A 27,907-nucleotide genomic window follows, 5' to 3' on the forward strand; every position below is an offset into this window, starting at 1 on the left:
CTATCCCACCTACAGACTACAGTCACGGTGTCTTCATGAGAGCCTTGGGAACTTCGTCTACTGCATGCTTTCTGACAACTGTTTAGGCTACTGTCGTCTGCCATCGGCTTATTCCATTTTTAGTTATGCTGAACTAACTTATTTTATATATATATATATATATATATATATATATATATATATATATATATATATATATATATATATATATATATATATATATATATATATATATATATATATATATATATATATATATGTATATACTTTTGAATTCAACCCATACAAAAATAGAACGACCTGCAACTTGTTTACAATCGACGTAACACAGAGAAATGTTAAAGAGCCGATATAGGAATCGGCTCCAACAATATAGGCCATTCTCACACGCGTATTACACCCTCAAACTGTGGAAAAGTTCGAACTGCAAATCTGCCAAGTAGTCTATTTACAGAATATGACATCGAACATGATCAGAAACATGAATAAGAAGTTAATATTTGACTTGATCAGGTCTCCCACCGGTGGAATTATTTCCCCAAATGACGGGAAAGGTAAGATTTTGCTACTCAAATCAAAACGCATATAGGCTACTGGTCATGAATACTAAAAAGTTGCTAAACAAATTTCACGATCATTGCATATGGTCTGTGAAACTTTACAGTGGGCCCTGTTTGCGTATTTTTTTTCCCCAGGACGAACGTGGGCATCGGCCAATCAAATCCCTGGATTCCAAACATGTGACGCTTTTTCAAAAAACATGTTGTGAATCTTTTTTCCTAGTTTTGACCCCAGATTATGAACGACAATCCTTCATTTTCATTGAAACTGGATCCCTAACCCACTTTCTAAATCCTACCCCTGATTTCAAACGAATTTGTAAATTCCAGAAAAACCTGAAACCCACGTTCGTCCTGGGAAAAAAAATTACGCGCCCTGTTTAGCCCCTCACATGCATAACCACAAAAGTATTCCTCAACAACTTTGGTTCACCACCGTTATACATTATATCCGTACAACATTTCAGTATAGATTTGGACAAACTCTATTGGAGGACCACCATTCTTTACCATCGACTACTTCGCCCAAGCAATTTGCCATTCTTCTTTGATATTATGTGATATCAATCCACCACCTCCACCCCATCCCGACCCCCACACCGACCCCCCCCCCACTCCATCCCTACGATCTCGAGTGGATTACAAGGATACATTGGAAGTACGGATTGAAGCATGAGGTGGTGTTTACTATATATCAGGTAATTGTGCAGGGTTGAAGTGTAGGAAAGATACATGTTATTGCTTTACCTGAATTCTATATTACCAGGTGCAGGTGCAGCAGCCTGGTATGTGAGTACTACTGGTGTGTCCTTCATGATGTCATTGTTTGTCGTTCCAATGGTGCTAGCAGTCGGAGCACCGCAATTGTAGACGTTATAATCGTTAGTAGGCAGCAGGGGATTTCCGTTGACAAGAGTAAATGTTCCAACAAGCAAATTGGTAATAGTATCTCGAGCTTGGCATATTAACTCTCGTAACATCCGACCAGCAGGCTGGTTGGCGTAAACGGTGACTGGAACCAGGAGAAAAGTCAAGTAAACATGTATTAGAAGTTATATATACTTGTTTTTAATAACAAATGTTTCACGATTCGTTGCTATCATTTAGAACTATTAATTGTAGCATTGTATAGCAGTTTGGAACACCATTGAGTGCTTTCGTTTGAAATACATGACAACTGCACCAAGTAAATACAAAATTGAAAAGAAAAGAAAACACAAAGGGAGGGGTGGGAAATTATATGTGTTATGAAGTTATTTATATAACGGGGTTTTATGTTTGAGGCAAAAAGGAGAAAATCAATCAATGGGAACATCAAACACCAAAGTGTAAACATGAGAGGGTGTGCGACTGTAAACACCTCCTTTTCTTTGAACCCCACAAAAATGAAATGTAGTCATAAGGCGCAAACTTGCATGTAGACCTAGTTAAAGACCTAATCCGCTAGTCTAAATGCCTCAGATTGCATCATTTCACGTTTAATTAGGACCCCCTGACTCCCCTAAATTGGAGACGTTTTCACCACCTCCTCTTTAATATATCATCGATCCGCAACCTAAGAAATTACACAAGCTGACAACTGAAGTATTACATTTCATCGTGCCCTTGTAAACTTCTCATATTATTATATTTGTATGCACGTTATCAGATATAACGCAGACCGATTCCAACTTTGGACAATACAATTCCCTCTGTCGCCCTCATTTATACCTGGTGAACAGCAATTTACCTGTGCCCATTGAGATTTATATATATATATATATATATATATATATATATATATATATACAATAATACAATATAATAAAATTGTACAATGGCTACATTCCGTACCCCGTGAATTTTTACCCCACGTGACGTCACAACATCACGGTGCTCTTTGATAATCTCCTACCGTTATTAATATATATCTGTAAATGTGATGATTAAACAAATTCGAAGGACCAGAGATGAATATGGAGATTATGAGTACGTTCTCCTCAGAGATTGATAATCACTTTCTTTTAGTAAATTAAATCATTTCTAATTCAGTATAAGAAAGGAAAATGCGATCTGGTGGTTGTTTTTACGTGACGTCACATATAACTTCGTTATGCAATTATTAACTGAATTGAGAATAAAGTTTCAGCAGTAAATTTCGAAGTATCATAACGAACTGTATGGAATTGACTGCAGCACCAACGAAATTTTTCTTTCTTTTTCTTTGCAATTGATATTTTGGGGGATTTTTGGTCTCTCCTTACAACACGTGCCCCCCCCCCCCCCCCCGAAAGCTGAATTTTAGCATTTATTGTTGATGAAATATTTCAGTTATTAAATGAAAAATACTATGTACCTATGACGTAACCTGATACTTTAGTCCAGAGGTATAGGCACGAAACAGATCTTGGGGCCCAAAGTGAATTGTTGAAGCCTATCCGCGGGCAACAACACGCACGGTTGGGCCTATACTTTTTTTAAAAGGAAAATTACAGTACATAAGACATTCTAAGCCTGGGTAAGATCAGAAAGCTCTTCAGATGGGTTGTGAAACTGCTATGGTGACATATATAGCATCTAAACACAAACAAACACACTCAAATCTACAAAAATAAACGAATTATGTTTTTCTTTGCTATAAGGGAATGCGGGCCGAATTAAAATGATTTGAAGAAAAAAACCTTACTGGCCGTAGAAAATGTGCCCGATACAATAAATGCTGCCCACAGGCCTTTATCAAAACTGAAAGCGATGTAATTAGGCATTTAACTAGGAATACTTTGAAAATGATGAACCGAAGAAATCGAAGCCTGCATGTATATTGTGAAGAAAATATTCTCTACCCGATCACACAGCAGTTAATAACTTGATACTTACTAGCCACTAAGTGCTCAAGTTAACTATGATGCCGTGAAGGGCCATCCATTTGGGCGACTATATACATTTCATTGTAGTAGATAATAAATTGCAAGTTTGCAGAAAACGCAGATTAAAGTAGAACATATGAAACTACTTTATATTTCGGTGGAACATTTTGAGCTTGTTTTGTAATCGCATGACGTCATAATTCGATAACGCCACAATATGACAGTGTTCATTTCCGGGACCAGTTACGCGTAATGGCGCAGTCATGCTAAGATATGTGACGACGCTATATATACAAGATCTTTGCGATGGACCTAACGTCGTAAAACATGAGTTTCTTAACAACTTTAATGTAACTGAACGTCCTCAAAATAACGTTGCGCCAGAATCTAACTTAATCTGTCAGAAATGCAACTTGTATGGGGTTTGCAGACGACATAGTTATATCTCACAGTATGACTTTCGCTCTATTCACTATTACGTCAAGAAAGCATCCAGATATACGGGTCGTCTGTTGAACGGTTTTCCAAATTTCTTTAAATTTTACACGAGAGTCAAATTTATGGAACAGTGCAACAAACTTGACATCCTCCACTCATTTCTTTATTTTTAATTTCCTATAGCTATTAACAGATTAACAAATGGACAAAGATTACCTGTAATGGTGGTTCCGGTAGTGTAAAATTGCGGTGCAATTTGCAACACGTAAGGGCTATTAGCATTAGGTTGGGGGGTTAAGCCGTTGACAGCCCCCAGTGTATTGCATGAACCGGTTGTAAAAACCTGCTGTGCATACGTCGATGAGATTTCCAAAATAACTATCGCGGTGAGGAATACCGCCAGTACAGAAACCCTTGAAGCTGGTGTAGCCATGGTGTGTCTTGTCTGAGAAATCACCTCACACGGAAACACTATAAAAACACACCTTAATCCTTGATCACCTTTGATGCTTAAATGAGGAGTGTACTGCTATTGTACACCTATGGCAATTTTTTCTTGAATGCTTCAAAGTTGGTTTTAGTTGACCTTAAACTTATACACATGTATGATTAAGATACTTGTGATTAGTGAGCTGTAACATGCAATCAATTTAGTTTTATTTGAGTTAACGGGAAAGCCGTCTGCATCATTGTTATAGCAAATCAAGTAAATATTTAAAGACCTGTTTCTTATATTATATGAGCTGTGTAACAATATGTTTACCAGACCTTAAAGTTTTACTTCTAATAATAATAAAAAAAATAACTTTTTTTTTTAATATGAGACGTGTGATAATATGTGTACCTGACCTAGTAGTTTTCCTGAATAAACTTATGTCAATTCATACTTAGTAAAGATTCCTAAATCCTATTGGTCCATTCAGGTCAGCTGACCGTGGTTAATCCTGTGAGTAACGCACGGTAAAATTACCGGCGGATGAATACAATTGTTACCATGTTTTGTCGTATGCTTTGATGAGCTATCGAAATACATCAAAAACACAAAATCTTGTTCAAATGTCTTGCAAGATGCCAACAGAGGTAAAGGACGCGAAAACATAGATCCGCACTCGAGTCTAGGCCAAAGTGTAGGCTGCACAGCTGTTGCCTCCAACAATGACATTAACGTTACTGCTGCTGTTAAGGCTGAAACGTCTAACATGTCCAAACTGTTTTCCAAATGTTCTTTCCAAAGTCCTGTGAATGTTTACTTCCAAAATTCATAGTTATATCCGTATTAAAACACCAGACAGTTGTGGATGCTTGAGTTTAAATATATCCAGTATCTGTCCGTAATTAAATGTTCGCAAGGCCGTTATGTTGCTCATAGTGATATAAATTTAAAGTTAAACGACCGCAGTGCCAAGCACTGTGTAGTGTGTACGTTCAAGTGAGTGTACGTACGTAGGTACGGTACGTACCGTACGTGTTCAATACAAGGCCTACTATGTTATCGTATGACTGTATACCATACGTACATGTTTGTCCCTAGAATGGTTGCTATCAGTGGCGGAGATTTCTTGTCAGAAGTGGGGGGGTTGCAGGCCATTGATGAAATAAAAAGTCATAACTGCTGGCTCACTATCTAAGTGGAGCGCCACCATAAGTTGGCGCGAAGTGCACAAGAATTTTTTGGCAAATATTGCTTCCCAGATTGCAGTAAATGGCACTGCCCAGGCCTTGAAAAGCTGGATTTAACCAGGGGTGTATACAGGATTTTCTAACCCGGGGGGCGCGTATTACTATCTAAGCGGAGCGCCACCATTGGTTGGCGCGCAGCGTACAAGAAAATTTCTGGTTTTGGTACCCCCAGATCACCGGAAATGGCACTTGAAATGGCTTGAAACTGACCAACCATATGTACACTTTTGCCTGACAACCAAGTTTTTTCCAAATACTTTTTTTCTCATCTATAACCTTTTTGAAGATTGTCACCAGTCACACATCATGTTCGACTTCATCACATATCCTGTGGATCATTGCTTTTGTAGGTGATTCTTCATCGCGGCCCACAATATCCGTCAGCCCCACTGTTCAGAATTTGAAAATTCACAATTCTCGTGAATAAATTCACTTCAAAACATACCCATAATGTTGCACAAAATATCATCAATGGACAACCGATATAGAAAAACCTCCTTCAAACCCTAACAGACGGGTCAAAATTGCACAAGTATGATGAAGTATGATGAAGAATGTTGGTTAGGGAATTTTCGAAAATTCAGACGGCTACTAAAAAATTTCGTTGAAGGAAATAAAAATATACCAGATATTTCCGAAACCGAACACTACACACATCGACAGTTTTGACCATGGGCGCAGATCAGTCTTGGATATTGGTAGGGACGCGTGTCTGTTCTATGACACTATCTAAGCGGAGCGCGACCATGGGTTCGCGCGTAGCGTACGATTTTTTGGGGCAAATATACCTCCCAGATCGCCGGAAATAACACTTCCCAGACCTAATGATGCTCCTAAACCTCCTTAAGTTTTAGATCTCATTGCTTAGAAATTTAGTTTGGAGAAATACATGGGCGTCTGCAGAAAGAAAATCAGGGGACAAATAATCCAAGTAGACTTTTGTATATACGATGGGTCTGGGGTCCTCTCCCAGAAAACAAATATAGACTGCCGCAAATGCGATTTCCGTCCTATATTTAACAACTGTGGATAAAATACAATAAAATGAGAACTGCTACATGTCATTTGCACAATGCTGGATCAAACTGCGCCAAAGTTCCATACAGGGGAACTTGAAATGCAAAGACAAATTGGTGGGGACACGGTATATCATGTCCCCACTACTGAAAATGTTGGTGGGTACGCGTCCCGCTGTCCTCACCAGGATCTGCGCCCATGGTTTGGAGGCTGTTTATCGTGGAACGCCATTTTCATGCTCACTGATATGATGTGATATCTGCTGTTTGCTTTACAAATTCGAATAATTTTGTCACTGTTCCTCTTCCTCTTCCCGTTTTCTTGCCGTATTTTCTACTCCATCCTTTTCTCTCTTTCTTCTTTTTCTTTTCCTTCCTTCACCTCGTTGAAGTTGGCAAGTGTATGCAGTTCCAAAGCTATTCAACAGCAACAAAACGTTATTTTGTGTATTTCTGTTGTGGGGTGAAGTTAGCGCTATGAGCTACAAGTTCCAATGCGCAAGGTGGGGGAAAGGGGCTAGAAATAATGTGTCGGTCAATTCTAACTCGGTTTTCGGTCGTTAATTGTTGATGTAGCCTACCAGGTAAAAGGTTGAAATGACTTTAACAATTTCAAATTTAATAATTTGATTTATTATGCCATTTGGAGCACATAACATAGGCTATAACAGAACATTACTGGCAAAAACTAGGGGGGGTTGATTGTGTGGGCCAACCCCCCCTCTTCAAAAAGTGGGGGGGTTAAAACCCCCCCAACCCCCCCTGTTTCTCCGCCACTGGTTGCTATGGGAACCAGAAGCTGTAGGGTATTGATATGATGAAGCCAACTAGTAATTGTTTGTAGTTCCTTGTTATTGAGACCTTTCGAAAATAGATTTATGGCCGCAATATTGCCGAACATTAGTTTAAATGTTATTATGGTTCATCTTTTATGAATGACAGCCTTTCAAAGACGTGTCCTTTATAATTATTCACTATCGTTCAGTATTACTTTATAATTGCACATGTACATTGTTATGCTGGTATTCGACTTACGGGGCATCACTTTAATAAATCTTTGGTTATATGTAACCAAAAATGTTTTGCTTTATGATTTTTTTCCCCACACAAATGGTAGTGTATGAATGAACGGGGTTAATCAACGGTCTAGCGTGCGTTACTCACATGATTAATGCACTCCGGGTGTTAATGCTATCGCTGGATGCACTAGGGCTCCGCCCTCGTGCATCGCTTGCATTATCCCCCGATCGTGCATTAATCCTGTGAGTAACGCACGCTAGACCGTTGATTAACCCCTTATTAATGATTTCATTTCATTTATTTGTTTCTTCACAATTTAAATACAGAGAAGTTAACTAAGTGACAAAGCATATCTACAACATGGAAAATTGTGAAAGGAAGCACTTCAAAAAATCCACAGGGCTTGTCTAGTAGAGCGCTCCCATAAGTCAATAGAGAGAACAATACAAGAAAACAGTAACACTTATATATCCACCCACACACCAACCCAACACGTATAACCCACCCACCCCACCACCAACAATACACATATATATATATATATATATATATATGTATATATACACACATATGCATACATACACAATTGCATACAAATACACACACGCATATAAACCATATATATATCTATATATATACATATATATGTATATATATATATATATATATATATTTATATATATATAAGTATATACATATACATGCATTTATATACACCCGAGTTACCTATAGTAAACGTTGACAAAAATATATTTGGAGTTATTACAGTACTTCCAGGGAGCGGCCGTGTATATGCAAGTGATTTTCAAATGTTGTGTTTCTTCGGATTGCCGTTCATTGAATTCCAGGGCCTTGTTCAGAACTCTCAGCATTGGTTTTTATACATGGAAGAGCCTTAATGTCTTTCCAACTGAGCTGAAAATTCCAAAACAGTTATGTAATTCAGCCTGATATTTTTCCCCGATTGATACTTTAAACTATAGAATGATTGTGATATATGACGTAATGTTAGAAAAAACCAACCACGATATAGCAATCGTTTTTTAATGAGTTAAACATGTCTTATGACGGATAACTTGTTATTTCTAAATGTATGCTTTTATGGAATTGTGTAACATTTATCCTAAATGTAGTAACCAACCATCTCAAAGTGCACAAGTGCACCACAAGTGCAGTGTTGTGCACCTTCGCACGCTGTGGACATGTGGCCCCCGTATGCCTCAGTGCACTGTCGTGTACCTCGGAACGCTGTGGACAGGTGGCCCCCTGTATGCCTCAGTGCACTGTTGTGTACCTTGGCACGCTGTGGACATGTGGCCCCGTATGCCTCAGTGCACTGTTGTGCACCTTGGAACGCTGTGGACAGGTGGCCCCCTGTATGCCTCAGTGCACTGTCGTGTACCTTGGCACGCTGTGGACATGTGGCCCCCGTATGCCTCAGTGCACTGTTGTGTACCTTGGCACGCTGTGGACATGTGGCCCCCGTATGCCTCAGTGCACTGTTGTGTATATTGGAACGCTGTGGACATGTGGCCCCCGTATGCCTCAGTGCACTGTTGTGTATATTGGAACGCTGTGGACAGGTGGCCCCCTGTATGCCTCAGTGCACTGTTGTGTATACCTTGGCACGCTGTGGACATGTGGCCCCCGTATGCCTCAGTGCACCCACCTTGAGTATACACACAACATTTGTACACAAGAACCTTGAGTTCATGCGCACTTTAGTATCCTAGCTGTGTACCCCACAATAGAGTACAGTACACCACAGGACACTACACCAGAGTACACAGTAGCTTTGATCAATTGCGAGATACAGTAAGGTACACAATACAAACAAAATTATAGCAGGAACGATGAAATATAGGCGAAAGCTGTTATGACTTCAAAATTAAAGTAAACAACCTCACCCAAAACTATCCTAAAAATTGAGTAAGATATATAAAAGTTAAACATTTACTTAACTTGATGAAACCATTAAAATCTCTCTTTTTATGAGCAGCTAAATGATTATGTACGTGTGTACGCGCGCACGTGTGTTCAAAACATGTAGTATTATACGTTGGTTCGTAACTATATGCTTAATTATGATTAACCTATATACGTAATAATTACAATTACATATTACAGTTATTCACAATGACGCATATATAAACCAATCAAATCATAATGCATGCTTTGGACCTACAGAAAAGAAAGCACGCAAGAACAAACAAAACATCAATCAAAAGCAAAACAATAGCAATATCAACAAACAAACCCAAACACGCACGCACTCCGACTTAGACTGCGTAGTTAGCTGGCTACGGCAAGTAACCATGCACAAACATCACTGCGGACCGAATCATAAAGAGTAACATTCCTCTTGTACAACTTCCATCAATGAAGCAATGGTGCTAATATTTTAATACTACTAATAATAATGACCACACTACTTCATATGGTTATTCTCCAGTTAAGATCTTCTTTCAGTGGCGGCGGAACGTGGGGGGGGGGGGGGGGGGGCTCAGCCCCCAATGAAAAAGTTGAGGGGGAAAATGTATGATTAGCCCCCCCCCCCCCCAATATTTACCAAGGCTCCGAAACGTGCATCTGCCCATATTTCAATGTATACTTGTCGATCTGTCCGATGCAGACGTATACTATATAGGTGTTATAATTTTAGTAAATGCTGGGTATAGACCACATTTGTTGACATTAAGAAATGCTTTCGGTTTTTTCTTATGACATTTATTTAATTATTGCATTTAATTGCAAGTAGTAATTTACTACACTCAAAAACGTCTTTGCGAGTACACTACGAGTAATAGTTACTTTCTTAAAACACCATCGAATATACAAATTACAATGTTTTTACAGATTTTTACGTGCAATCTGAGAAATTGCAGGCTTGAGACCCATATTTTAGGGCTTGGTATTCTCAGGATAAAACACTCGGGAAGTGCCGTTTCTGGCCATCTGGGGGTTTGAAAAACCCAAAATTTTCTTGTACGCTCCGCGCCAACCGATGATGGCGCTCCGCTTAGATAGTCTCCACACATTAGCCCCCCCCCCCCTCCCAAAAAAAAATAATTTTCCCGTTCCGCCGCGCCTATCTTCATTGATAGGAAAAGGTGGTTAATAGAGTGAACTCTATATTTATCTATTGAAATTACTCATGTATGATATGAAAAGTGCATGTTCGTCCCCACATAAATAGAAGTGAAACGGCTTGGATATCTAAAATAAGATGCGGTTGAGCCGTCGAGTAAGCAGCCACGGTGTGGACAACAGCGGACGACTCCCGGATCATTTGGTCAAAAAACAACGTAATACGGTACCTTATACCTCAAACAGGTCACAGGTGGTAATACGACGCAGATGCAAGGACTACAACATTTAACTACTTTTCTAAGCCATATAGTAATAACATGAAGTTACAACAACGCATCCGTTTGATTTTTTTTAAACTCATTATTAATAAATTAGAATATCCTGCTTCTTACGCAATGGTATAATGTATATAAGAGTTAATTGTTATCCTCAACAACGTTTTGATTCTGCGAATATGCTGTTGAAATCCTCAATGTCTGTAATGTTCCATCAAAGAGTACAAGAGTTAGCTAGAATACTTTGTCATTATCATAATCAAGTTAAGTAAGTTCCATAGTTTTGTTCTAAACTTCCAACGGGGGCATCTAGACGTTTAACTGATAGTTTAAGACGACTATGCCGTGAATTTTAAGATCCTTGAGAGAAAAAAATAGTGAAAATATACGTCATTGTAATAATCACTTATTTTTAAGAAGAAACCTATATGTTCTGTATTTATACATCATCGTACTTCCAAAAAGTTAGGTTCTAAAAGGGGTACGATGGAGTCTAAAATCCTTCCAAGTGATAGAAACAGTTAACTTGTTTTATTATAATAATAAAAATAATGATAATAATAAGTATTCTGATTAATATAACTGTATTGTATAAATTTACAACATCGTTTTTTCCTACAAGTATTGTAGTAATAGAAACAACATTATTTCGCAGAAAAAAAAACGTTTCAAGATTTTGTTCCACATATAGGCTATAAAATACAGACGTTTATCACTTCCTTTAAACGGCTGCGGTCAAGTCTAATATCTTCAAAGTGAGTAAACAGTAACGACATGTGTTTATAAAAACAACAGATCATAAAAATAGCTTGTTTTAGGAAGGAACCTATGTTAGGACAATTTTCCTATCCATGAATGTTTTTACAACATCACCTTACCTAGATTTGTAATTTTATTGCAATTTCACAATGTTTTTAATTGACATCCGTCGAAATGAATAAAAACCCCAAGGCTATATATAGCCTTTCAAAGGTGTTAAATTGAGGCAAAAAATACAGTATTACCAAATTTGTTTCGGATTTCAAATAAAGTTTCCCGACGTTTATCTCTGACTCCTAAACGGCTACGGTTGAGTATAAAATCGGTCAGCTTGCGGCTTTGATAAGCCAATGAGGCTTCTTCGCGGGTTCCTGCTTGCAGGAGGATCTAAAATACATACATAGGCCTATATACATGCATTATAACGAATAATACCACATTGCTATAGCCTTTCGAAGGTGTTAATTTGTGGCCAAATATTCAGTTTTAACAAATCGTTCCGAACTACAAATAAGGCTTCCATGCGGCTTAGGTGGAGTCTAAAAACATTTAAACTGAGAGAAATAGGCAGATCTTATCTTTGTTATAATAATAATAGCTTGTTTGAAGGTGGAACCTATGTTATGGCAAAAACTTTACATGGCAAAAACTTAACAACTTTACGTTATGGCAAAAACTTTACGTTATGGCAAAAACTTTACAACATCACTTTACCATATATGTTTAGAGAGATTCTAAAATTAATGTAACTCCCACCCTCATACATACTCACAATCACATCCGCCTGCATAATTATATATATAGGCCTAGATTACGAGTATCATCGAAACCAAACTACACGAAAAAATAACTTATGGTTCGATCGTGTCACATTGGAATTGAAGAAGACAAAGTTTGTGGTTAAATTTAACGGAATTTGGGATCTTAATCTGACCACATTCGTCGACATATACATTGATGTTTATTTCGATAATTTTTTTTTGTGCAGGACCACACATCAATGTTATTTCTTCCATTACACTCGTTGCTGTCATGCCAGAAAATGTCGGGGCCGACATGGTTGGAAGCTTTCTTGCCTTTGGTTGGATTTGTTACGGCGATTAAGCTGCTCCTGATACCTTCCTAGTATGTATTATTACTTTCAGAGTAGAAGAGCAAAACTATGTTGTTTGAGATTGTTGCACATATGCTAACAGTTAATCTCTCTTTAAGTTTAAGAGTTATAAAACCGCACTCCAGTAAACTGCAAGCAACACATATATAGCAGTTTAGCGAAATTGTCAAGAGCATGTTTTCCTGCACGAATGTTAAACTTAAGATGCATGTCCAAAGTGGATATCCTCGCCTACCATAAAATGATATACGCTAACGCCTGATCTGTGACTTTATTCGAGTCCGATCCTTAGCTGTTGGTATTGTGGTCTATTTGTGGTATGTTTGTACTGTGGGTAGTGTTTGTACCCTTACTATAGGCCCAGAGCCGGAGGGGCTTAATGTTAGATGTAAAGTATGGGTTAAATACATTAGTGTTAGGGGTCCCCTAGCCTAGACCCATGTTTTGAATATGTATTGAGCCATGCATTGAGAACCAATATATACTGAGGTCCGTGACTAACAGCTTGCAGGGCTGTCACAGTGATAAGCTTCAGGGCTAAAATGGAAGAGCCCTCTGTAGATATACATCTCGAGTATTGTTGTACTATACCAAGTAAGGGCCATAAGTGTGAAAGTACAAAGAATAAAGGCAACTTTTTGAAATGGATCAGCTTCCAACTTTTTTGGCAAGATGTGGTATTTGAGGAAACTGTGATGAAGTTTAATGGATAAATCTTACTGTACTGTACCTGCCTTCACATATTTGCTTTCTTTCTTTTAACAGTCATTCCACAGATTTTGAAGTTCACAGAAATTGGTTAGCGATTACTCATTCTCTACCAATATCAAAATGGTACCATGAGGTAAAATACAACTTTTTCATTTATTGCAGACATCCATACACAGGTGCTTTTGGTTTAAATTGAAATGTACAAGTTGTTTATTATCTTTGAATAGGATTTGCACTCTCGGTCAGTTTCATTCTAGCCTTTAACCCAGGTTATTTAAAGATACTTATTGTTGTTACAGCCTTGGAATAACCTTTTGGTCATACAACAGAGAAACAGAGAAGAAAAACCAAAGAACTGCTGCGTCAAAAGCTGATTTGTTTTGAACATGTATAAAATTAAAAGTAAACCTATTGTTTTGTGAATTTATTAATTAATTTTTTGTGTGTTGTTTCCTCGCCTTGCTCCATAGAATACATCAGAATGGACTCTGGATTACCCTCCATTCTTTGCCCACTTTGAGTTTGGTCTTTCAAAGATCGCAAAGTTTTTCGATCCTAAGATGCTTGAAGTAACCAATTTAAACTATGACTCTAAAGCTGCCATCTATTTTCAACGATTGTCAGTGATTGTAACAGATTTAATGCTAGTTTATGCTGCAAAAGAGTAAGTCTGAGAACAGTAAATTTGTAGTATTTAACCATTTTTGTACTTTTTTATTCATATCTACTTATCCCTTTTCGCATTCCCACTTTAAATTGGGAATTCAATGCATAGAGTCTCCTGGGGAGGCAATTATTTTATGACATTGAGCCGCCACATGTGCATGTTGGAGAAGCTGAATGGCTTATAAGTTAACGCTTCACATCTATCTGATGGCTGTCAAATATACAATTTTAGCTCATTTTAGAATTATTTTTGTTGACAAATTTGAAAAACCATTTCAGATGGGTAAAACTATGGATTACTCCTGGATGAAAAACCTACCTTACTTACCCGAGATCAAACCCATGCCCTCCCAGATGTTAGCTTTCATGTCCTCCCAAATGCAACCACCTTTATCCACTCGCCCATTGGCAATGTGAAGAAAAGATTTGTAACTTAATCTGCTGTCACTTTCAATCGTAAACTTTGTAATCAGATTTGAAGAATTAAGAATTCAAAGCTTTGCCGTCACAGGGTTACGTTTCCTGATATTTGTTGTTATGTAAAGGTTATATCGTTATGTTTACTTCTTGTTTCCAGATGTTGCGCTGTCACGAAAACCCTCAAAAGAAGGCAACCGACCAGCCTGTTTGGTGACTCGGCCTTTGTTCTAGCCGTCTTACTTCTGTCAAACTTTGGTCTCTTCATCGTTGATCGTATCCTTTTTTTAATGTATCCAACAATTTAGTGTTGCATCAACCTCGATAATTAGATGATATGGGGGTCACTTGAATAATGCTTGCTTTCTCTGAGATGTAATCTAAATCCATATGTGCGATTTTTACAGTTTTATCCACTTGTTTTGAAAGTGTCCATTGCGGGCGAAACTGTGATATCATATATGGACTACACAAACAACTGCCTTGTTTCAGTTGCTATTTTATTTTGGTATTTAAGGATATGCTTGAGGTCATCAAAATGAAAAGATGATTTTCAATTGTCAAGCCGTCTTCAGTGCATCAGTGGAAAAAGAATTAAAAAAGATAACTGACGGGCCAATGAAGGGAATAAATTCAAAGTTTTATATTTAATAGATCAAAGTGTAAAGCTACCAAGGTTGGCAACTGGAAGGCCTGATAAATTATCAGTTTTTGATATTTCCTTAACTCCCCCGCTTTAGATATTCATTTCCAGTACAACGGCTTTCTCTTTGGTCTGCTTCTCCTCTCGGTGGCCAAAATTTCTCAGGTTTGTATCTTTTACTATCATATAATGTTGCCTAACCAATATCATCTGCAACCCGGCCCCATCAATCATATCATCTTCATTTCCAGCCCTATCGGTTCGTGATCGCTCTGTTTATTTAATAATAATAATAATAATATTCCACTTTTATATAGCACTTTATACCAGCGATAGGTCTCAAAGTGCTTTACAAACGATATGTTACCCCTGGTAAATGATAACCCATCCCAGAAACAACCCTCCAGGGGGCTGCAGTTATATACTTCGCCCAGTGACAAGTTACCTCACAGGTACCCATTTAACCCCTGGGTGGAGAGAGGCAATTGAGATAAAGCATCTTGCCCAAGGACAGAACGTAATGGACTAGGCAGGAATTGAACCAGCAATCCTTGGATGTTGAGTCCGACGCCTTAGCCAATCATCCACCACGCTCTCTATATTTATCGTAATTGTCCGCTGTGTAAGTATGAATGTCATGGCTCCATCGACCCTACGATACTGTGTGTTTCAAAAAATTTAAAAAGTGGAGAATCGGAATGAAAACCAGGTGTCAGTGATGAGCACTTTATATGAACCCAACCTGGACGTTTAGTAATATCAGGGTCATTTGAGCTGCTATCCACGAGTCATTTTTAAGATCGGGCACACTCTCCAAAATTCATAAAATATCATAAACTGTCACCAGAGCAGAATGAATTCAACAGTCGGTATTTCTAATTAATTAGACTAGAAGCTACCATCATATCAGCCAGTCACACACCCTCGGTAGTGGTAATATGAATTATCCTATCGCTACCCTCCCCCTAGTGTCAGATCTGTACCCTAAGGTGACCATATTTGCCTGACTGGAATCAGGGACATTTATTACATGGTGATATGGTGGAGGGTTTTTAGGGGAGGCGGTGCCTAAGGTGCTTAGATGTAAAATGTTGATACTTAGAAGCACTTTTTAAATCAATTTTATATTAAAAAATGTAGCTTTTTCTTAGATCATAGATGAAATTCACTTACTTTACGAAAGAGTGCTAGGCTAGATCGATCTAGCATATTTAACAGTGTTTCCACTTTACACTGGCCCACCTGAAATACCGGTTAGTTCCGTTCTGCGACTGCACACTTAACCAAATTTTGTTTTTTACAATTATTTACTAATAATGTGGGATATTTTTGAAATTCCTGAACATTTTGACAAATTGGGGACATTTCGGGGACACTTGTTCATCAGGGACAGCACACTGTAATCCGGGACTGTCCCCAAAACTCGGGGATGCTGGTCACCTTACTGTACCCCCTCTCTCTCACCCCTCCCTCAATCATCTGTAAGCCACCACTCCAACAACCACTCCAGGAAAATAACACTGTACAGCCCCCCTAGCCTTAGCTCTGCAATACTGTAGAGTATATTTCCTAGGTTTGACCAAATTTATCTCATTATTCCCATTTTCAGCGATTCTTTTTTGGTTCATTTTCAGGGTGAAAACCTGACTGGGGCATTTTGGTTTGCGGTTCTCTTGAATTTCAAGCACATCTACCTTTACGTTGCTCCGGCCTTTATCGTCTACTTACTGAGGAGCTATTGCTTCACAGAATCCAATAAAGGTAAAATTCCTGTTTGAGATCTAGAACACATGGTTCCTCCAAAGATGCATTCTCTTGGGGGAGGAGGTGGGGTGTGTGGAAGGTAGCTGCAGGGGCCAATTCACCATGGGAATGCCCAAAGGAGCACTGCTCATATAAAATATAAAGGAATACGGCTCATTGTAAATTTTACCTCAAGTAACATCCTACCTGTAAAATATACAGACCTAATGGCCCAGTGTACAGTAAAAACAATGTATCCCATTGATAATATAGCACAAACTGTACCAAGAAAATGGTTACACATTATGCTAGGTACTGTTGCTACTGGCCAGCAGTCCAACCAATGTAGAGATAGCTGATCAATACTAATTTAATATTACTGTGGACTGAAATAACTTGATGATGATGATTTTTATTTGTTTCAACACATAGTAATACAAGGTGAACAAGACAATATAACTGCAAATAAGTAAAATATGTGAAAGGAAGTAAACTAAGAAACCCTTGTGGGCTTAATTGAATAGAGTACTCCCATCAAAGAAAATAGAAAACCTTAACACCTAAAAAAGAACTTAGGTGGTAGAGTCCAGGATTTCATTCCCTGAGGTTGCTCATGTGAACTTTGTTCCAGCCAGTATACAGTTTTTTTATTTTTATCAAAAATGCATAATTTGACTTTTTCCTGTCTGTTGTTTTGTGTCAAACTTATTTGTACGAGCGTCAGTGCTATTATCATACACGGATAGGTTTTTTGATGTTGTGTCTTTTTTAATTCTTTAGTTTTTAGCCAAAGAGACATATTTTTTTAATTTGATGTGCACAACAGATGTTGCAACTTATAAACAGTTTTGGACGATGTTAAAAAGAAATTTTGAAAAAGTAAGCATTTGGTAATAAAAAATGTATAAAAAAAATCTGCATTCTGTGTGAAGGTTGCTTTGATAACTTTGGATTCATGTTCACTTTTCCACCTTGCAGATAATTCTGTGAGATGGCGCTCTCTCTCTATTGTACGGCTCGCCGCATTGGGGTTCATCGTTCTCACAATTACTGGAATTTCATTTGGACCATTTATTGCAATGGTGAGCGAATATATTTTTCTTGTCTAGATTGGTTTGGGTGGGGGGTGGGGGGTTGTGTGGTAGGGATTGGAGGGTGAAAATCAAAATGTTGCAGGTGATATTTGCTTTCACATTAATATTGCATCACTAAGCATAATGGGAGATCAATATTTGATTTCAAAACAGATTAATGACTTCAGTTAAAGTATCAACTCTTCCAGTTCTAACATGAATAGACTTAGGTTAATGAAAAAGTTATAATGTCGGTGCCTCAAAGGATGTTAAGGAATTGCTGAACTCTCTTCCCTGCTTGTAGTGGAAGTGTTACAACCTCATCAAGTGTTGTCTATCTGGCATTCTCATAATATCCTTAGAAATTGGCAATAATTGTTACAGTAACAAGAAAAATTGAAGGTAACAATGTTATGGTGACAATGCACATTAACAAATGTTGTAGGAATATTACATGGCAGATTTACTTGTTCCCTTTTTTTCGGATATTGCCTTTTCGGACATTGCCACTCGATTGATACGATTTAACGATCGGATTTATAAAAAGAAACTCACAAGAAACTGTTCCGACAACAAAAATGGGTGCTGACCATATGCAAAACTATGACTTTACCAAGCGTACACCGGTTGCATTCAATTCCATTTTCTGAAGCTCTTCTCCGAAAAGTGTCTCTTAATGTGCTATTTTCTACATTATATTTTGATAATTCTTAAGATTCTTAAGATGTAAGGATTTAGCTCAGTGTGTTTGAAACTTTTCTGATATTCCCACCTCCTTATTAGTAGTTCGAAAAAAGAAAACAAGAAAATAAAAACTGTGCTCTCCCTTTACCAGCTGTGGATGAATTTTTTGCACATAAATTTTGAGTGTTGCCCTGGCACCTCAGGTGAAGGAAGACCATGTTAAGTTAACTTGTATTTTGACAAATGGAAAGTTGCAGTACTCCTCGGTATTTTGTATGTATCTGTGTGTCGTGATGTCTACCCTAAACTGATCTTATACTTTACTAAAGTATAATCACTTCTGACGTATTAGTTACAACCCTCACCAAAGTATTTCTTCACCTTTTCACAGAATCAATTACCTCAGGTGCTCTCCAGGTTGTTCCCATTCAAGCGAGGTCTTTGCCATGCCTACTGGGCTCCAAACTTTTGGGCTCTTTACAACATTTTGGATAAATTTCTGACGGTTGCAGGTAGATGTAAAATTTAAAACAAAACAAATCCCTCGCTTAACGTTGATCAGTTGTAAAAGTCATAAGCACAAACAACAGTTCTGGCGAATCTGCACTGGATTACGTGTGACTACAGGGTTAGATTCCGAATCCTGACGTCTGTCTACAAGTGCCTTCACCAGTCGTCACCGGCCTACTTACGTGAACTCATCACTCAGTACCAACCGCGTCGCACACTTCGTTCATCATCTGACAAGTCTATTCTGGCGTCGAAACCTTCCAACAAGAGAGTTGGAAACCATGCCTTCAGTCACACTGCTCCTGAACTGTGGAACAAACTCCCGTCAAACATTCGGAATGCATGTTCTGTTTCTACCTTTAAGTCTTTGTTGAAAACGCATTACTTCAAGGAAGTCTATGGTTAATTGTTGTATAGTTTACTTGTTTGTTCAGCACATTGAGCTTCGGGATATTGAGCTCTATAAGTACTGGTGTAATAATAATAATAATAACATCCCCAAACCTGTCCACGATTTTTTCCCAAGTTTTACAAACGTTAAGTCGAGCGGGGTTGCCGCCATCTGGGAAGGTGTTCGACAGGCGTTTAGAGAAACGAGCAAGTCTGATGATTTAATTCTCCTAACTTTTGTCCAAAAGAAAATCCTTGTATAATAAAGACTGTGCTCATTCAAGGGTTTTTAACTTTTAATGAGCAGAATGTATGACTTCACAACCTTGGTTCAATATTGACTTACTTCATTCATTGCACAGGTAAACGAGCGGGATTTACTGCTTCTACTAACCTGACCACTTCTGCATCCATGACCGGGGGTCTGGTCCAAGAGTTTGAGCATTCCTTCCTCCCAACGGTTCCCCCTCTGGTCACTTTCCTTCTGACAGCAGTGACAATGATGGTAAGTTCAATCGTTGCTGCATAATCAATGAAAGATGTCCCTTTTTTTTGTGTTGTGTTTGAAGTTTGAGACAAGATCATTTGGTATTTTAAGAAATAAATAATACAAAAATTAATTTGTTTTCTTTCTCTGGTCAAGACATTATCTAAGTGACCACGGTAATTTTTAGTATTTCATGTGCGTTTATATTAATTTCTGAGTGATGATAAATTAAGGAAACTTACAAACATTACTTCCTTCACTATGAGTGTCCTAATTATGCTGTAAAATGTTTAACTTGATCAGTAGCTCAAAACTCAGCAAATTTTTATCTGTCATCCTGAACAAATAACAGTTTAATTACAGTAGTGTAGAGGTAAGCGTAAGTCACAGAATTAAGTTATTAATTATAGTAATAAAGTTTAAAGCATTCATCAACTCGAGCAGTCAAAAGTTGTATTTTGACTCAGCAGCCAATGTTCTTGTCCTCTTTTTCAGCATAACCTTTTCCACCACTCAAATACAGCTAAACGTCAATGATTGGTCAGATTAACCCAAATGACCGATGCATAAATATTTGTTTGTGATCATCAACATAACGTAACATGAACTTTGTTATCTAATGTACCTTGATCTAACCTTCCTTGTATTTGACATATAAAGTAGTTCTTTGTATGTGACATGTACTGTAGGGTAGCCGTTGTTTTGTTCAATTGGTAATTGGACTATTTACCAGTTAATGGCATATTTTGTATCAGAAGAAAACAATTTTTTTTATGTTGGGGGGAATCTAGTGGGGACACCAGAGTATGTAGTCATGGTTATGAATTCCAACAGCTGGCATTTACATTAATTTTGTTATCTTTGTCTAGAGGGACGAATATATTTACCAGGTAATGGCATATTTTTGAGTCAGAAGAAAATATATTTTATGTAGGGGAATTTAGTGGGGACACGAGAGTTTGTAGTCATGGTTATGAATTCAAACAGTCGGCACTTACATTAATTAATTTTTATAATCTTTGTCTAGAGGGACGAGAGTGGGAAGCCTTTAAGCGATGAATTTAATTAGCATGCGTCACTTTCTCCTTTTTTATTTGCATTTACGTCGGTCCGTGATTTTCGTCACAATTCAGTGGATTCATTTACCGACGATAATTATCCCGTAAGTCCCTGAATAAGAGTAAAGACTCTTTAAGAGCGAGTCTCAGGATACGATCATTAATCTCTCCCGTCTCTTCTTGCTCCTCAGCCGGCGCTCTTCAGAATTTGGCGTCACCACGACGGTTGGAGAGGCTTCGTACGTTGCATCGTCCTCTGCGCGTACAGTTCTTTCCTGTTTGGATGGCACGTCCACGAAAAGGCAATTCTTATCATCATACTCCCTCTGAGGTGAGCGATTTTAGACAGAATTTAGGAAGTTTATGGTATTTATCTCAGTTTTTACTGCATGGACAGGAAAATCTCAAAAATGATCTCTGATATCATCTCATTCTAATCACGTGATCCCGAGGAGGACATGTCCACGATGACTCGAGGAGATGACATGGGTTGATAGTCATGAATCATGTTCTAAAAGTCTGTGGGAAAAAAGCGGGTAGGTTCATATGTGTAACTGTACTGAAATTGTTATAGTCTGCACAGTGGTAAATGCATATATGTTTTGTACATGTGCGATCATGTACAGAGGCCAGTACATTCCACATACATGTGGTGGTTTATAATAAATATGGAAATATGAAAAAATGGTTCTACTTCAAATCATCCGATAAGAAATGCCGGATATACATGCGTCCGGTGAGAGTTTTTTTCAGCAGGTGGATAGTACACGGTCTGGAAGGATTGTCTGGCTCAATGCCAGATGGCTGGCAACCGTTGCCATGGTAGTAGGCATTCACATGTTGCATTTATAAAACAATCTACCACTGAGTATTGGAAGTCAACATCATTTCTCCTCCGTCGATTCAGATGATTAAGTAAATTAGATGGCCTGTCGGCTTGAATTCAAAAGAATTTTTTTTATGGAAAGATTTTCCCAGTAATTGAAGTTGCATTTGGACTTTGTTTAAGGAACCGTAATAATTATGATGATAATGATGAAATCAGTTTTGTGTGCTGTGGGATAAGTATTACTCAAATATTACCAGATTTCTGAAGAATAATTGATGCTACTTTAACAAAATTGACCTCTCTTTTCCAGTTTTGACTGTTGCATCTGTTGAATAAGTGAGACTGTTAGAATCAATCTCCCCACCGATCATAATGAACGAATGAGTTTTCATTAAAGACAGATGGATGAAATGTTTTTAATTTTGGTGTCACCTGATCATTGCTGAGGTGAAAATTTTGTTCGTCAACATCAACGAATGCCAGGACAACCTCAGCTTCCAGCATAGCTAAATGAACGTAGCGAAATAGGACACCACAACTATAAATTGATTAACAGAATACATACATTTTTCTTTCCAGAATCAAATTGTACTGCAAAATGACAAAGATGATGAGATTTTGCAAAACAAACTTTTTTTTTTCTTCTTCAATTTTTGATGATTAACAAAACTGCATCCTGTTCTCAGATAACATTAGACTGACCCTGTTGTGGATATTATAACAAAAGCCTTTGCTTAATATAAACATAGTTGAAGAAAAGTCCTATTTTTTAAAATTTTGTCAGATTGGTTCGTTCACACCGTCAATAAATTATAGCATACTTTTATTCTCGATTGCATTTTTCAGCCTTTTAGCCGTAACTTCCGTTGACGATGCTAGGGTGTTTCTCCTGCTCTCTACCGTTGGCCATTATTCCCTCTTCCCACTTCTCTTCACTCGTCCAGGTGAGTAGCATTTCAGATCAGGGTTAGGGAGGGAATTAGGGACACAGGGAGGGGGGGGGGTCAGCTGGAATCAAGAAGCACGAATACCTTTGATGTATATAAATTTCTTTGATCTCAAAATAAGGCTCGGGCTCACATTTTGCTTTCAAGCTATGTTTTTATTTTAATCTTCCCCTATTCCCTTTTTTGACCCTTTGCAGAAACGCCAATCAAAGTGTGTCTTTTCTGTGCCTTTACTGTCTTTAGTTTTCTCGCCTTGCAGCAGATACACAGGTTAGTGTAATCGACACGTAATGTATGTATGTTTGTATGTATTTTAGATCCTCCTGCAAGCAGGAACTCGCGAAGAAGCCATCATTGGCTTATCAAAGCCGCAAGCTGACCAAAGTCAGTCTCTTAGATTCATATTTTATCGTCCATGATTATGAATTGTCAATTGTCAACAACTCTGTAACTGGACGACATACATTAATCTTGGAGTAACTCGAACTCGGGACCTTATGATTGAAAGGCACCAGCGTTAACCACTGAGCTAACACTCCCTTAATGTTGTACTAGCCTTCACATAACGATGGCAGTGCGGTAGGAATCTGTAGAAATAGCCCTGTGGGGTTAGCTGTTTGATAGATACTATGTGATCATACTTAAAGCCCATTTGAAAGCAACTCTTTAAGTTTGGCTCGTCAGACTTCGTTTCAAATAATTGTAGAAAAGTGTCAATTTTTTGTATTTCATTCATCATGTCAATTCATTGTAGATGAGTTAAAAATTTCCAGGATACACAATGCGTAGATTGAACTGGAATAATTACTGTAATTATAATTAACTGCTAATTAAATTTGATACACTCTGGCAACTCCAGACGGTATCTTAATAGTTCGATTGTTAAGAACCTTATGTTGAATTTCAAGCAATTGACGAGCAAAAACAATACTGCTGTTTCAATTGTGCTTCTTTGCTTTTCATTATTAAATAAAGAAGTGTAATCCATTTCAATTTTTTATCTCTCACAAGTATATATAATAAGCAAAGTTCTAGACGAAACCATACCATATTGAATATCATCGTTTGAAATATCGAAAGTAATCTTTATCTAATCTAATCTTTATTAAAACTCACTGTAGGTAGATTGTCATTTGTAAGATAAAAATCATACTGAAAACGAAAAAAAAAACTAACCCCCCTTTTCTTGGGAAGGGGGGGGCTTGTACCTTTCAATTGGTCCTATGCTTATTGTAAAAAGGTATCCTTTTTGGGCATTTGTTAAAAACTGCCAGAAGATATTCACATATTAAACAGTATCACCAGCGGTTCGCGTTCCAGATAGTGAAGAGAAAAGAACCCACAATACTAATGGACTTTTTCTAATCGCAGAGATGTTACATTGTAAAACTCCACATCATCATCATCATCATCTCCATCTTCATCATCATCATCATCATCAGCTTCTCTCTTCACTCTTCAGGGTCGAAGACAAACATCCTCGTCCTGCTCTCGGTCTACCCCTGCTGTCAGTCTTGGAATCTCTCTATCTCTGGCTGCTGGTAGCTCTGTTCCTCTATACCGACGGCGTCCATCCGTTACTAGGTTTGTCTGCTCAATTACCCTTCCTGCCTCTGCTCCTGACATCCGTCTACTGCGCTCTGGGTGTGACGTACTCGTGGATTAAGTTTTATAGATTATGTCTCTTCGGCCACGAGATCAAGAAATCTCACGTTAAATCCAGCTGACGAGATGGGGAGAACAAGATGTACAAGTCAAAAATCAGCCTCTCAAAAATATTTTTTTTGTTTTTCTGTTGACTGATCGATTTATTAAATTTATGAAGGTTGTGAAAATACAATGTCCGGGGACTCGAGAAACCAATCTCCCCGCTCATTTCTGCGATGAGTTTTATAATAACAAATTTACAGAAAATGATCATAGTTTTACAATCGTCTCTCGATAGCATCATCATGAGATAAATTAATAACCCGACATTGAAAAATTATCGTGGAATACTTGATGTATTGTAAGGTCTGGCTGTGACTCAGCTACCCGCTGAATGTTGTTTGTCTAGGTATATTTGATTTTCTGTGAAATTGAGGCGAATAAATTAATCACAGCTCTGTAAGGACCTTAGTTCCATCAAATGTTTTGTTAAACCAAAAAAACATTTGTGTTTGGTTAGCCACATCCATGAATGATTTGGGAAATGCCCTAATAAATGTGTAAACATTTAACTATGGGCTTTCATATTTGGAGTACATATTAATTGTACTGACAGGCACTGGAAAAGTCAGATTTGGTGTGGGTTATGGTGCCGCTCGGTGTTACACCAGCTGTAAAGGGTTACGGTCTGGTCATGTGCGAGGCGAGTGGGATGGGGTTAGACAACATTGCTTAGAATTCGATGAGTGATTGGTACAGATAAATTAGGATCTAGAAGTGATATTTTTCTTTTCTTCTGAGCGAGGCTTAGGGTGTGGTGTGTGCGTGGGTGTTTACTCTTAAAGGTGTCCCCTTGGGGGCTGCAACACCCAGTTGCAAAGAGTCAGTGGCAATCTGACATTGACATAACTTTGATAAAGTCACCCTGTTGAAAATCAAATAAACAAGCAAACCATGTTTGTTTGTTGATTGAAACAAATGAGGATTTTTAGTTTTGCAATGACAATAGCTCATAGCTGTTTGTTATCATTTTTTCTCTCTATCAGCAAGCCATAGTGTAATATGCAGTTAGGGCATCAATGTCGAAAAGAGTAACTGCAGCAAAGCTGCAACATCCCCGCAGCAAAGCTGCAATATCAACACGATTGTGATTATCTCAGCAATAGTATGTGTGCTATGCAGCCTCCCCCCCTCAGCATCTTACTCTCGACACAGCTGAATTTAAATGCGGTACCGTACGTCCGGTGAATAAAATGCCTGGTACTGCATAGTAAATTAAGATACAAATTTGCTACTTAATCATAACCATGTTCAGCAGCTGTTGCAAGTGCTACGTATGTATTTTCACCAACTCAGGATAATGGAATTTAAAAAAAATATATATATATATATATATACATATATTTATATAAATATATTTATATATATATATATATATTAGTAACAATAAAATAGAAAAATCACACTGGGTATGCAAGTTGCCAGCATGAAATTATTCGCTGTTGTCACGTGACACGATTCGCAGAGATTAGATCTTGTACTAGCCTAATCTCGTTAGACGTACAAGGCCATCTGTAATTCCTGCCGATTAGTTTTGAATTTTCCTCTCGGAATGTTTGCAAAAAAATTGCGATAGTCGATGGAATATTGACCGCATAAGAGAATCGAGAATCGAGTCGGAAAGGCCTGGCTTTTATATGCCTGTAGTATGTGATAAAGCCTCTTGTTTCAAACAAGGAGGTATTCTTGTGTAAGAGCAGAATCAGTGACCAAAATATGAGATGATGTCTGGTTTTACTGCATCTAACATGAATAACAATCATTTATTCGCCCCCCCCCCCTCCCCCCATCATTCCAAAGTTATGATGTATTTCTGCTCGGTCGACCAAAAAGTTGTCAAATCATAAAGCTTATCTCCATACTAATTTTTGGAGACAATCAGAATGTTAAGCCCCGTTTTATTCATGCAAATGATCCTAACTACAGCTGCTAAAATATGTAAGACAGGTCTAGACCAGGGTTGTCCAACCTTTTGAAGAGGAGGGCCACATGGAATCATTATGATGAAGGAGGGGGCCGCATGAACCCTACGCTTGATTTTTCGATTTTTTGCCCGAAGCCCAAGGCAACAAAATGTGAGCATGGAGCGCATTGATTTATTTTCCTTCCTGATAAAACAGATGAATAAAGTCCAGCCGCCCCCCCCCCTCCCCTCCGCTGAGAGTGTGTCACACAAACTGACCTGTATGCAGTTTTTTGGACCAAGAAGGTTCGAATGATTGATTATATAGCTTCAAATTGTTATCAATAAATCTGCTCACTAAAATTTCGCACCGTAGAGCATCTCTGGCGGGCCGGACGCAACCCTGCGGTTGGCCGGACTGTTGCCCGCGGGCTGTAGGTTGGACAACCCTGGTCTAGACCAATCGGTGATATTTGCTTTGAAGTTGCATATTCTCTTGAAGTATTAAACACACATGATAACATACATATATATATATAACTATATACATATAACTATATATATATACTGTATATATATAATATATACTGTATAATATATACTGTATATATATATTGGTAAGAATGAATGGCATTAGATAATATATATATATATATATATATATATATATTTATATTTATATTTATATATAAATATATATATATATATATATATATATATATATATATAATCTAATGCCATTCATTCTTACCAAAAGAAAAAGAATTATTATGATTACGAACAAGAATAAAACATCGAGAAGACAATTAAACGATACATGTTATCTATTTCTTATGTTTATTTCGACTTAATTTCCATGGCTTAGTATGTGCAAAAATCACGACTTGGTTTCTTTCATCATCTCTTCAAGCTTTCAGAACCATCTTCGCCAATAAAGCCTTGAGAATGTCAGCTAATCATATCGCGTTAATAGTGTTAGCTTTCCGACATTGGGTAAAGCGTTCTCCCAGAAAGAAGAGCAAAACAAAAAACAAAAAAAAAACACACAAATATGAAGTCAGCTTTGTCCAAATCTATGGTGATGAATCTGATAATGATTTTTATTATTGTGTTGCACCCTTGAGGCGTTGCCATGGTGAGTCCTTGGATATTGTATGAGTGACGTTCTCTGTGGAGAGAGAAGAGATTTGGGATTTATTCCGATGCAAAATATGAAAGGGAAAACCTTTGGTAAAATGGCGATGCAACAATAGCTTATTAAGTGGTAATTCTAAAGGCTTAATGCACACGTAGTACAGAGTTATTTAAAAAGTGGCAATTATAGATATATAAAAAAAAAAT

General features: G+C 37.8%; 2 protein-coding genes across 2 annotated transcripts in view; one reads left to right on the forward strand and one right to left on the reverse strand.

Annotated features, from left to right (window-relative positions):
* Positions 1-4,396, reverse strand: part of LOC139979620 (uncharacterized) — a 53,364-nt gene extending 48,968 nt beyond the window's left edge. The window contains exons 1-2 of the mRNA XM_071990596.1: positions 4,061-4,396; positions 1,308-1,572 (exon numbers count right to left, since the gene is read on the reverse strand). Of these exons, the coding sequence (XP_071846697.1) occupies positions 1,308-1,572; positions 4,061-4,277 (482 nt within the window). The 5' untranslated portion in view covers positions 4,278-4,396. The remainder of the gene's footprint in view (positions 1-1,307; positions 1,573-4,060) is intronic.
* On the forward strand, positions 528-25,974 carry LOC139979622 (dolichyl pyrophosphate Glc1Man9GlcNAc2 alpha-1,3-glucosyltransferase-like). The gene is made up of 14 exons (XM_071990599.1): positions 528-554; positions 12,673-12,809; positions 13,564-13,642; positions 13,980-14,173; positions 14,753-14,868; positions 15,333-15,400; positions 16,870-16,996; positions 17,957-18,060; positions 19,127-19,247; positions 19,998-20,140; positions 21,372-21,511; positions 22,856-22,953; positions 23,154-23,226; positions 24,419-25,974. Exons 1-14 carry the CDS (start codon positions 543-545, stop codon positions 24,681-24,683), a joined length of 1,677 nt encoding a protein of 558 aa, XP_071846700.1. The 5' UTR covers positions 528-542; the 3' UTR covers positions 24,684-25,974.
* Positions 25,975-27,907: the final 1,933 nt, after the last annotated feature.

This window comes from Apostichopus japonicus, chromosome 14 (assembly GCF_037975245.1).
Source record: "Apostichopus japonicus isolate 1M-3 chromosome 14, ASM3797524v1, whole genome shotgun sequence".
NCBI lineage: Eukaryota > Metazoa > Echinodermata > Holothuroidea > Aspidochirotida > Stichopodidae > Apostichopus > Apostichopus japonicus.

Coding starts and splice junctions, on each gene's coding strand:
- LOC139979622 (XM_071990599.1), top strand. Junction 15,401..16,869: donor CGGTGGCCAAAATTTCTCAG/GTTTGTATCTTT, acceptor GTTCATTTTCAG/GGTGAAAACCTGACTGGGGC. Junction 23,227..24,418: donor GCCTTGCAGCAGATACACAG/GTTAGTGTAATC, acceptor TTCACTCTTCAG/GGTCGAAGACAAACATCCTC.